Source organism: Heterodontus francisci, chromosome 10 (genome assembly GCF_036365525.1).
Source record: "Heterodontus francisci isolate sHetFra1 chromosome 10, sHetFra1.hap1, whole genome shotgun sequence".
NCBI lineage: Eukaryota > Metazoa > Chordata > Chondrichthyes > Heterodontiformes > Heterodontidae > Heterodontus > Heterodontus francisci.
In genome coordinates this window covers 29,378,874-29,392,216 of record NC_090380.1, presented here as the reverse complement: position 1 = coordinate 29,392,216, position 13,343 = coordinate 29,378,874, and the positions used below count along the sequence as shown (strand labels likewise).

General features: G+C 41.5%; 1 protein-coding gene across 1 annotated transcript in view; it reads right to left on the bottom strand.

The window, feature by feature from the left end:
- Positions 1 to 5,876: 5,876 nt before the first annotated feature.
- Positions 5,877 to 13,343, bottom strand: part of LOC137374102 (H(+)/Cl(-) exchange transporter 4) — a 97,064-nt gene continuing 89,597 nt past the window's right edge. Inside the window, exon 12 of the mRNA XM_068039859.1 lies at positions 5,877 to 7,514. Within this exon, the coding sequence (XP_067895960.1) occupies positions 7,424 to 7,514 (91 nt within the window). The 3' untranslated portion in view covers positions 5,877 to 7,423. The remainder of the gene's footprint in view (positions 7,515 to 13,343) is intronic.

Genomic DNA, 13,343 nt, shown 5'->3' with positions numbered 1-13,343 from the left:
TAGGGGAGTGCTCCTACTCCTCCTGGTTCTGTACGAAGTTGTATGAAAACTTAACCTTTGTCAGTCGTGGGAGCCTCTGAAGAGCTTCTGAGTGGAACAGGTCTGACCCTTAACCCGCAAATGAAAGAAAGACTTGCATTTCTACAGCGCTTTTCACAACCACTGGACGTCTCAAAGCCTTTACATCCAAAGAAGCACTTTTGAATGTTGGAATATAGGAAATGCGGCAGCCAATTTTCACACAGCAAACACCCACAAATAATATTGTGATAATGACCAGATAATCTGTTTTTGCAAAGTTGATAATTGTCCGGGGCACCAGCAATAACTCACCTACTCTTCTTTGAAACAGTACAATGGGATCTTATATATCCACACAAGCAGGTGGGGCCTCAGTTTAATGTTTCATATGAAAAATGGCACCTCCTGTTGATTATACTTAAGCTCTGGAGTGGGATTTAAACCCAGAACCTTGTAGTTCAGATGAGGGTGCTAACAATTGAGCCACAACTGACACACTGAATAAGGAGACCAATTTGTCAAAGGGGTCCTATAATGAGCATTAGACCTCTAATTTACAAATATCAGACAGCTAAAAAAAATCAGCCCCACTGATTTGTCATTGGAAGAAAGGCCTGCAGATTGGGCACAGACTGTCCTACCGCTACATTGGTGTGCTATATGTCATTTAACATCCAATTACTCGGCATTTCTTTTTGGTATTTTCATTGAGCACTTTTTCCTGCTAAATTATTGGACACTCTTGGGAACGACTGCAGATACAGTATCAAAAATATGACTGTAAATATATTTCACACTCCTAATTGCACAGTAAAAAGAATCATCATCTGGGGTGGATTTTCCAAGTCCTTGTCCAAAATGAGATAGCTGGAATGTGGTGAGTAGACATCAGAAGACTGGGAGCTGTGGGTCAGTGATTTTATGATGTGCACTTGTGGCATGTGAGGTACTTGAGCATGTGCAAGGACTCAAAAAAATCCAGCCTCCTGTCTTATGTCAAAATAGGCAAGATTGCTATCCATGATGATCTCAACTACCTGTGGTCAGTTTTACCTTCGACCCAATAGTCATACATATGCTGGAACTTTCACAAACCCTTTACACCAGCGACCATCTCTATTTCTATTCGCACATAATTCGTTTGTGCTTCAGTTAGTGAGAGTAAAGTGATGGCTACAGAATTACAATTTTGAAAGATCAAGGACACTTAACCTAGTTCAGCAGTCCTGGAGATTTTGTGATCAGATAATTTGTGTCCTCAGAGTTTCTTTAATGTTTGGCATTCCATCTACATCAACAACTTGCAATTATATAGCTCCTTTAACATTGACAAACATCGTTTCACAGGAGCATAATCAGATAAAAATCATCCTTGAGCCAAAGGAGACACAAGAACATGTGACCAAAGGTTTGCTCAGAGAAGTCGGCTTAAAAGGGAAGAGACAGATGGAGAGGTTTGGGGAGGAAATTCCAGAGTTTATGGCCTTGACAGCCAATGGCACGGCCTTTCGAAGGAAATTAAAGATGTACAAAGGGCCAGAATTGGAGAAATGCAGAAATCATGCAGGTTGTAGGGCTGGAATAGGTTACTAAGATAGGCTGTTTAAAAAGTACTTTCCTACTTTTTTGCAGGGAATCAACATTCCCTTCTGGATCTGATTCAAGTCCTTTAGCAGTAATGTGTCCAAATAAAACACAATTGGTTCACTATTGTCCTTTGGAGAAGGAAAACTGCTTTCCTTGCCCAATCTGGCCTGTATGTGACTCCCGTCTCTCGGGTGAGATGTTAAACCAAGGCCCCACCTGTCTGCATGGCTGGATGTAAAAGATCCAATGGCACTATTTTGAAGAGCAGGGGAGTTATCCCCGGTGTCTTGGCCAATATTTATTCCTCAATCAACATCACAAAAATAGATTATCTGGTCATTATCACATTACTGTTTGTGGGAGCTTGCTGTGCGCAAATTAACTGCTGCGTTTCCTACATTACAACAGTGACTACATTTCAAAAAGTACTGCATTGGCTATAAAGTGCTTTGAGACATCCAATGGTCATGAAAGCCACTATATAAATACTTTCTTTCAGTCCCACACCAATGTGGTTAACTCTTAACTGCCCTTTTAAGTGTCTTGACAAGCCACTCAGTGGTTCAACAAGATGTTTGAGCAGCATCTTCTCAGGGTAACTAAGGATGGCCAAAAATGCTGGCCTTTCCCAGTGACTCTCACATTGTGAGAATGAATTGGAATTTGAAATTCCTATTGAACCCTGGGTCCTCCCGCCGGCATCTTCACAGTAGTGGTCTGACATTTTATAGTCACCTGACATGCAATCAAAAGCATCAGTTACTTCGCCATATTCTCTAAGTACGATTATAGGTGAAGTATAAGCGGCTGTGAATATTGTAACGCTTCTGTGCTACCAGATATATTTCAACACATGCTCTCTTGTCACAGTTCAACAGTTGGATTTCCAAAATGTATAGGCCCCCAAAAGTCCATGACTTTCCAGTGAGATTCCGCCAGAATGGCCAGGAACTTAAGACAGAGCTCAGATACATGGGTGCTAGCTTTTCCCCAAGTTTTCATGATGGTCTCATGAGGTGGGGCCTCCGCCTGCCCCTTACAAGACCATAGTCATAAGTTTGGGTGAAGAAGGGATTACCTATGTTGGAAGTTCCCACCAACTCAGCCCTCAAATGGACCTGGCATATGGCTGGTGCAGATCAGTGCTTAACAAAGGTCAATTCAATGATGGATGTCGGAGGCACCTTAGAGACCAATCATGGTCCGGACCCCTGAAGATTTGGGACTTAAGTAGGCCAAGTCTGCCCTGTTTCCAGGCAGGGGAGCCTGACTCTTTTACCCAGTTCTGCCCCTTCCCCAGAACTTCCGGCCTTTCACAATAGCGGGCATCCCAGATATGCCCCTGCTGGTGGAGACACCTGACAATGAGAAATAAAGGGATCTTCCCACGATTCTGCGAACTCTGACAAGGTCAGCAGCCGAGAGGGTCTGAGGCAGGTGCATTTGCTCACATACACCAAGAGGCCCTGCACTGTTTACTTTCAGAGCCACATTCACTCCTGGTGGACCACATCCAGCTTCTTTTTTGTTTATCTGACCTCTCTCACTGTCTTGCATTTCTACAGCAAAATCTCAGGATATCCTAAAGTGTTTCTAGCCAATGAAGTGCTTTTGAAGAGTAGTCACTGTTGTAATAATGTAGGAAACACAGCAGCCAATTTGCACACAGCAAGCTCCCACAGACAGCAATGTGATAATGACCAGATCATCTGTTCTGGTGATGTCAGTTGATGGATAAATATTGAACAGGATAACAGGGAGGACTCCCCTGATCTTCTTCAAAATAGTGCCGTGGGATATTTTACATCCACCCAAGAGGGCAGACAGGGTGTCAGTTTAATGTCTCATCCACAAGACGACATCTCCAACAGTGCAGCACTCCTTCAGTACTGTATGGAAGGGCAGCCTGGATTTTGTGCTCAAGTCCCTGACAACTTTCTCCAGACCTACAGCCCTCAGAGAACTCTGCGTTCCTCGAACTCTGGTCTCCATCGACTTTAAACTATAGTTCTCTCATCTTGCTTTGATCTCAAAATGACATTGTGTTTGTAAAAATTCTACATTTCTGTTTATCTGCAGTTCTCATGTCTACAGCACCAGCTGAGAATCCAGTGGCCTTGGCATGTAAAGTGTAAATAAATATATCTATAAGCAGATAATCAGCACTGTATAATATTCAATCATTCACATCCTCAAATGTCTCATCACTGCTTTTAATGAAACAGAACACTGTTGATCTTATGAATGAAATCCTTACATTTAGTTTGCAACCATTATTTTGAACAATAATATTGCAGAGACCTATACCGAACCATTCTAATAGTGAACAGTACTGAAACGTCAAGAGGGCTGAAATCTATCGAGGGATGGCAGCTCACACAGGCTATAGGGAATTGATAGCCTGCCTGATCATCTTTTCACCCCCACAATGGTTTTTGAACGATACCTGTCACGACACTGACCTTGACGTTACACTCCATAAATATTTAGCATGTTTGTCCCAAATCCCTTTCTCCCCCACTTTAGTGGAGGTATTAACTAGTTATAAAATCATTGAACACAACAGAAAGGAATTTGATAAGAATATTATCATGGGTTCAAATGCTAACATCAACACAATGTAGTTCAAAAGTCACTGTGTACTGGCTATTTCAGCTTAATCTCAACAGTCAAGTATATATGTCATTGTAAAGTTATTGATGTAATAAATTTCACCATGCAAAGTTTTGTGCAATTTTACTTGCTTTCCCAGAACTGTATTCAGATAGAGTCCTAAAATTAATTGTTATTTGATATAGCACTCAAAGATTTTCATTTAAAAAAACTTTGCTCTTGTAAACTCCCCATCGTTGGCCAAGGTCCATGGTTCTTGTAGTAACATAAATGAGGATCTCCTGGCCTACAGAGGAATTTCCAACATCATAACAAAAACTTCAGGGTGTTCCAGTGCCCCATATTATAGCACTAGGAACAATTTCTGATTGCTTAATGTAGGAAAGCACAGCTTCACATATTGACTGTCAGTTATAGTAGACTTACAGTTGAAATTGGAACATATTTCATTTTTTGGCATTCCCCCAACAACAACTTGCATTTATTTAGCACTTTTACCATTGTAAAATACCCCAAAGCACTTCACGGAGTGTTATCAGACAAAAAATTTGACACCTAGCCTGTTAATGCAATATTAGGTCAGATGACCAAAACCTTGGCCAAAGAGGTAGGTTTGAAGGGGAGAAAGGCAGAAAAGTTGAAGAGGGTTAGAGAGAGAATTCCGCAGCTTCGGGCCTAAGCAGCCACCAATTGTACAGCACTAAAAATCAGCTGTGGGGAAGAGGCCAGAATTGGAGAAGAGCAGAGATCTCGAAGGTTGTAGGGCTGGAGACAGTTAAAGAGATGAGGAGGACACCAGTCACTAGGCACCCTGCTGACGTAATCTGACACACTGAGGCTAATTTTGCATTTCTGCTGGGGAGCCTGGTCCACTGAGAGAAGATAGCAGGGAAATGGCGGGGGAGCAGATCACCATCTTTGTGAAATTATCTGGTAGCAAAGCTTCAATTTCCCCGATACATGTATCTTCTAGGCGCAACTCAGCATCAACAGTGTGTATTAACCGCCACTGTGTCATCACGGTGACCCAACCTGACACTCCTTGAACAGCGATGGGATAAGGTTTAATATAAGTTCAGGCATGCTATCATATATCATTAGGAAGAGAAATGGCTAAACCATAGACAATTTTCATCAATTTTAACTGTATCCAAATTAAAACAAGTTTCACAATGCAACAGTCATGAAATACATCAGCGATAAACCTTCTACAAAAGTAGGCACAAGCACCTCCTCTGCACATTACATTTAATGAAATTATGAACACATCCTCTGTCCACAAGGCAACACCAAGCGGTCAATTTTACCTTCCAGAGCGGCTGTCACAGACGTTTGCACGACGGGAGCAGCACCTGGGTTTGCATTTTGTATGATTTCCATTCATCTGTTTCAATGGACAGAACACCCTGTGGGTCCTGACATCATTGACCCCACCCCCAGGCCCAAATCCTCAAGGTGTGCAACGGGTTGTGCAGAGTTCTGCGTCAACAACACTGGATCACAAAACTTACCATTAGGTGCAATGAAGAATTCTCCCTGCAGGATCTTAGCATAGTTCAGCTCCTTCCCTCCTAAATTGTCTACATATTTCAACACATCATTTAATAGGCAAATTAAATGTTGGCCTTTTCTCATGAGGGTTGGAATACAAAGGGATGGAAGTTCCAGTTGTAAAAAGCTCTGGTTAGACCCCATCTGGAGTACCGTTTTCACTTCTGGTTCCCAGGAAGGATATATTGGCTTTGGAGGGGGTGTAGCTCAGATTCAATATAATGATAGAAACATGGAAAATAGGAGGAGTAGGCCATTCGGCTCTTCAAGCCTGCTCTGCCATTCATTATGATCATGGCTGATCATCCAACTCAGTAGCCTGTTCCCGCTTTCGCCCCATACCCTTTGATCCTATATCTAACTCCCTTTTGAAAACATTCAATGTTTTGGCCTCAACTGCTTTCTGTGGTAGCGAATTCCACAGGCTCACAACTCTCTGGGTGAAGAGATTTCTCCTCATCTCAGTCCTGAAAGGTTTACCCTGTATCCTTAGATTATGACCCCTGGTTCTGGACTCCCGCACCATCGGGAACATCCTTCCTGCATCTACTCTGTCAAGTCCTGTTAGAATTTTATAGGTTTCTATGAGATCCCCCCTCACTCTTCTGAACTCCAGCGAATATAATCCTAACCGACTCAATCTCTCCTCATACGTCAGTCCAGCCATCCCAGGAATCAGTCTGGCAAACCTTCGCTGCACTCCCTCTATAGCAAGAACATCCTTCCTCAAATAAGGAGACCAAAACAGCACACAATATTCCAGGTGTGGCCTCACCAAGGCCCTGTATAATTGCAGCAAGACATCCCTGCTTCTGTACTCAAATCCTCTCGCTATGAAGGCCAACATATCATTTGCCTTTTACATACTAGGGCTAAAAGGGTAAAATTGTAGTTGCATCGGCTAGGTCTGTCATTGTTCACTAGGATGTATTTAAGGCGAAGCTAAGCACACAAAGGAGAAAGGAATAGAAAGATCTGTTGATAAAGTGAAATGAAGTAGGGTGGGAGGAAGCTCACGTGGAGCATAAACACTGGCATAGACCAGATGGACTGAGTGGCCGTTTCTGTGCCATAAAATTCTATGTAGTATGTTGATGTGAATACAATTTCATGTTACGCAGGTACCCTCACCAGACTCCTTCTGAGCTCAATGTATAAATAAGGAAATTAATGCGACGTCTTAAACACTGACATTTTCTGTATTCGCCATGAATTCAAAGAGATCTGGGAAGTTTTTCCTATTCTGCCTGGTACAGTAGGGCTCAGCTAGTGGCTAGTAGTCTGCTGCATCACTGACCAATATCAACGTGCAATATATTTATTAATCTATTATTTTACCCCTAGTGGGCGCACTTCTTAGACAAAGCTGGGCAGTTGAGATGTTAGTATAAGATGTATCATCTACCATGTCATCAGGCTTTACAGTTTTGGCTTCTTATCCTTCATTCTTCTGATAGAACACAACTGGCTGCCACTTGCCATGGGTCAGTGCTCATCTCTAATCCAGTGCATTGCTGATGGCTCATCTCTTGAGCAAGTCTATTAAATCAAGAGTTGTTGATCCGTGATCAGAATTCAGTTCACTCGAAAGCACCACGTTCTGAAACTTCACCCGTGCCCATTACCGTCTAAAATCAGAGTACTCAAGCGTTCAATTGAACATGATCGACTCAGGATCCTGATTTGCCATTTGGGCCATGTGCCTTAGTACATCCTTTTTAGTTAAGATGCCCAGGAGACGTCTGCAAGAAGAAAAAATATTTGCAATAAGCCTGTTAAATAATTGACATGCATTCATATTATTAAAGGTACAGAAGAAAGCCCCGTGTTTTCCTGCAGGCCATTTTGCAGTGGGGATGTGTGTTGAAAGGCTTTGCCAGGGCAAGACTGGATTTATTGCACATCCTCGGTTGCCCTATGAAGTTTTTGGTGCTACTTCAGAGGGCATTATATATCACCATGTATTGCCATGTGTAGGCCATGCCGGGGAGGGGTGACTGGTTAAAAGACCTTAATTGAACCAGTTGGATTTTTTTACGACAATCTGACAATTATTTTTAGGGATATTTTACTGGTTTTGGCCCACAAAGTACCACATTTATCAAATTCAGTGTCACAACTTGTAGTGGCGAGATTTTAACCCATGATTTCTGGGTTGCTAGTCCAATACCATGTTGATGCTTGCTGATTGTGTCAGAATGACAGAACTCTGGACTGCTCATCAGTTTAGGTACTTACAAAACAACATAATGTGCAAGTAATATCAATAACTTGCATTTATATAGCACCTTTAATGTAGTAAAATGTCCAAAGGTGCTTCACAGGAGGGTTATCAAACAAAATTTGATACCATAGAGTTACATAGAATATACAGCACAGAAACAGGCCGTTCGGCCTACAGAGTCCATGCTTCCTCTTAAGTGAATCGACACTATTGGCCTCAACACTCCCTGCGGTAGCAAGCTCAGCCTTCCCACCACTCTCTGGGTAAAGAAGTTTCTCCTGAATACACTATCTGATTTCTTGATGAATACCTTCTACTGTTGGCCTCTCATTTTGCTCTTCACAAGTAGAAACACTCTCTGTATTTACTCGATTAAAACCTTTCATAATTTTAAAGATGTCTATAAGATCATCACTCAGCCTTCTCTTTTTAAGAGATTTAGAATATGACCAGCAGAACTGAACACAGTACTCAGAATGTGGGCTAATCACGGTTCGATGCAATTTTAGCATAACTCCCTAGAAATAAACCTTAGTGCTTGTTTTGTTTTTGTTATGTTCTTATTAAACTGCGTTGCTACTTTCCGTGTTGTGTTCAGTGTTCTGTCTTGCAGCCAGCCAGCTATCCATTCGGCTACTTGTCCCTTGCCTCTGCATGCTCTGACCTTATTCACTAGTCCATTAAGTGGTACCTTACCAAAGGCCTTTTGGAAATCTAGATATATTACATCAGCTGCATTACCTTTGTCTATTTTCTTTTACCTCTTCAAACAATTCAGTAAGGTTAGTCAAGCAAGACTTACCCTTTTGAATTCCATGCGGACTATTTATTATATTTTTGGTTTCTACCTGTTTTTCTATTTTCTCCTTTAGCAGGGATTCCATTATTTTCCTCTACCACTAATGTTAAGCCACCTGCTCTATAGTTGCCTGGATATGCTCTGTCTTCCTTTTTAAATATAGGTATAATGTTAGCTGTCTGCCAGTCTTCTGGCACTACACCTATTTCTAACAAATTATTAAATATGTGCTATCGTGCTTCTGCTCACTCTTCCCTACATTCTTTTAAAATGTGAGGATACAATCCATCTGGACCAGGTATTTTCATCCTCTTTGAGTTTGATTAGTTTATTTAGTGTTTCTTTTCTTTTTATTTTAAAATGTGGTTATTTAATTTCTAATCTCATCTTCTGATATCACGTCCACCTGATCTGTCTTCCTGACAAATATTGAGGCAAAGTAATTATTTAATATTTCTTCCATTTCGCTAATGCTGCCTGTGATTTTATCCTGTCCATCCCCTAGTCTCCCTATTCCCATCCTTACATTCCTTTGTTATTTATGTGCCTGTAGGGTTAAATTCTCTCATAATCTCTCCGTATTCTCCTTTGTCACACTCCTGTTTGCTGTGCGCCTCTTTCCATACCCTCAATTTTTGCCTTATGTCTTTAATCATCCATGATGTTACTTTGTTTTGTAATGCAATATATTTTCTTGGACTCTGTTGAGCACTGTTTTACATGTTTCTCATTGCTGTTCTACATCATTGCTTGCCAATATTGTTGTCTATTTTATTTTCCCAAGTTCTATTCTCAGCCCCTCAAAATCACCTTTTTTCGAATCTATTAACCTGGTCTTTGACATATGAATATAGGAGCAGGAGTAGGCCATTCAGCCAATCGAGCCTGCCCTGCCACTTAGTACGATCATGGCTGATCATCCACTTCAATGCCTTTCTCCCACACTATCCTCATATCCCTTTATGTCATTTGTATTTAGAAATCTGTCAATCTCTACTTCAAACATACTCAATGACTGAGCTTCCACAGCCCTCTGGGGTAGAGAATTCCAAAGTTTCACAACCCCTCTGAGTAAAGAAATTTCTCCTAATCTCTGTCCTAAGTGGCTTCCCCCTTATTTTGAAATTGTTTGTCCTGGTTCTAGACTCCCCAGCCAAGGGAAACATCTTACCTGCATTTACCCTGTCTATCCCTTTAAATATTTTGTAGGTTTCAGTGAGATCACCTCTCATTCATCGAAACTCTAGAGAATACAAGCCCAGTTTCCCCAATCTCTCTACGTAGGACAGTCCCGCCATCCCAGAGACAAGTCTGGAACCTTCGTTGCACTCCCTCTATGGCAATAATATCCTTCCTAAGGTAAGGGGACCAAAACTGCACACAATACTACAGGTGCGGTCTAACCAAGGTTCTATACAATTGAAGCAAGACTTCACCACTCCTGTCGTCAAATCCTCTTGCGATAAAGGATAACATACCATTAGCTTTCCTAATTGCTTGCTGCACCTGCATGTTAGCTTTCAGTAACTTATTGACGAGGACATCCAGGTCCCTTTGTACATCTACCCTTTCTAATCTCTTACCATATAAGAAATACTCTGCACATCTATTCCTCCTACCAAAATGGATAACATCACATTTTTCCACATTATATTCCATCTGCCACGTTCTTGCCCATTCACTAAGTCTGTCCAAATCCCCTTGAAGCCACTTGTATCTTCCTCACAACACACATTCCCACCTAGTTTTGTGTCATCCACGAACTTGGAAATATTACATTTGGTCACCACTTCCAAATCATTTTTATATATTTTGTGAACAGCTAGGGCCCAAGTACTGATTCCTTGCGGTAGCCCACTTGTCACAGCCTGCCAACACGAGAATGACCCATTTATTCTTACTCCCTGTTTTCTGCCTGTTAACCAATCCTTAATCCATGCCAGTATATTACCTCCTATCCCATGTGCTTTAATTTTACTAACCAACGTCCTGGGGGAACTTTATCAAAAGCCTTCTGAAAATCCAAGTATACTATGTCCACCAACTCCCCTTTATCAATTCTGTTAGTAACATGCTCAAAAAGTTCCAACAGGTTCGTCAAACATGATTTCTCATTCATAAATCCATGTTGACTATGCTTAATCAGATCATTATTATCCAAGTGTCCATTTATCACATCCTTTTGAATAGATTCTAACATTTTCCCTACTACTGATGTAAGGCTAACGGGTCTGTAGTTCCCTGTTTTCTCTCTCCCTCCTTCTTAAATAGTGGGGTGACATTTGCCTCCTTCCAATCTGCAGGAACTGTTGCAGAAACTATAGAATTTTGGAAGATGATCACCAATGCATCCACTATCTCCATAGCTACCTCTTTCAACACTCTGGGATGTAGAATATCAGGTCCTGGGGACTTATCAATCTTCAGCCCCATTAATTTCTCCAATACAAACTTATTACTAATACTAACTTCCTTCAATTCCTCACTCTCCCATGTCCCTTGGAATATCTAATTCTGGGAGATTTCTTGCATCTTCCTCAGAGAAGACAGACACAAAGTAATCATTTAGCTTCTCTGCCATTTCTCTATTCCCCATTATAAATTCTCCTGACTCTGCCTGTAATGGACCCCATTTGTCTTAGCCAAACGTTTCCTTTTCACGTGCCTAAAGAAGCTTTTACAGTCCGTTTTTATATTTTTTGCTGGATTACATTCATATTCTGTTCTTTCTTTTTTATCAGATTTTGCTGTATTCTAAAATCATCCCAATCCTCAGGTTTACTACTATTTCTGACAACTTTATAGGCATTTTCTTTTAATTTTATACAATTCTTAACTCCATTTGTTAGCCACAGTTGACTGCCTTTACTGTTGGGGTTTTTGTGCCTCGAAATAATGTATAGTTGCTGTAAACTATGTAATCATTCTTTGAAGACTATCCATTGTCTATGCACTGTTGTACCTTTTAATGTATTTTCCCAATCCACCTCAGCCAATTTGCCCCTCACACCTTCATAATTTCTTTTGTTCAAATTTAACACCCCGGCTTCAGATTGAACTACCTCACTTTCAAACATAATGTAAAATTCTATCATATTATTGTCACTCATCCCTAAAGGTTCTTTTACAAGAAGGCTATTAATTAGCCCTTTCTCATTACATAATACTAGATCTAAAATAGCCTGTTCTCTAGTTAGTTCCTCAACATACTGCTCGAACAAAACCATCCCTAACACATTCCAAAAACTCATCCGCCACAGCATTAGTACTTATCAGGTTTACCCAGTCTATATGCAGATTTAAGACACCATATTATTGAATTACTCATGCTACATGCTTCCCTAATCTCCTGATTAATACCATGCCCCACACTACCATTACTGTTTGGTGGCCTATAAACAATTCCTACCAATGTTTGCTGCCCCTTGCTGTTTCTTAGCTCCACCCACACCGATTCCACATTTTGTTCTTCCGATCTGAGATACTCCCTTTCTAACATACTGACCTCATCCCTTATTATCAGTGCAACACCACCTCCTTTTCCTTTTTTCCTATCCTTCCTAAATGTTGAATATCCTTGAATGTTCAGTTCCCAGTCTTGGTCACCCTGTAGCCACATTTCCATAATGGCAATTAGATCACACCCATTTATCTCTAATTGTGCCTTTAAATCATCTACCTTGTTGCAAATGCTGTGTGCATTCAGGTAGAGTGCCCTTAACATTGTCTTCTTGACATTATTGTGCATTCTAAACCTAGGTGATGCTCGCCTTTGTTTCACCTGCCTTCTAATGTCACTTGCTACTTTTCTACCTTCTGTTACCAGCTTTACTTTCTTCCAATTTGAGCTACCCCTCAGGTTCCCATCCCCCTGACAAACTAGTTTAAACCCTCCCCAACAGCATTAGCAAATCTCCCTGTGAGGATATTAGCCCTGGTCCTGTTAAGGTGCAGCCTGTCATCTTGTGCAGGTTCCACCTGCCCCAGAACCAGTCCCAATGCCTCAGAAATCTGATATCCTCCCTCCTACACCAATTCTCCAGCCATGTGTTCAATTGATCAATCCTCCTATTCCGATGCTCACTAGCACATGGCACTGGGAGTAATCCTGAGATTACTGTTCATGAGGTCCTGCTATTTAATTTCCTTCCTAACTCCCTAAAATCTGCTTTCAGGACCTCATTCCCCTTCCTACCTATGTGATTGGTATCAATGTGGACCACGACCTCTGGCTGGTTATCCTCCCCCAGAAGGATGTCCTGCAGCCCCTCTGTGCCATCCTTGACCCTGGCACCAGGGAGGCAACACACCATCCTGGAGTCACATTTACTGCTGCAGAAATGCCTCTCTGATCCCCTGACTATTGAATCCCCTATCACTATTGCTCTTCCACTCTTCTTCCTCCCCTCCTGTGCAGCTGAGCTACCAGTGGTGCCACAGACTTTGCTCTGACTGTACTCCCCTGAGGAACCATCGCCCTCACCAGTATCCAAAATGGAAAAGCGATTAGCAAGCAAAATAGACTCAGGACTCCTGCATTGCCTGCCT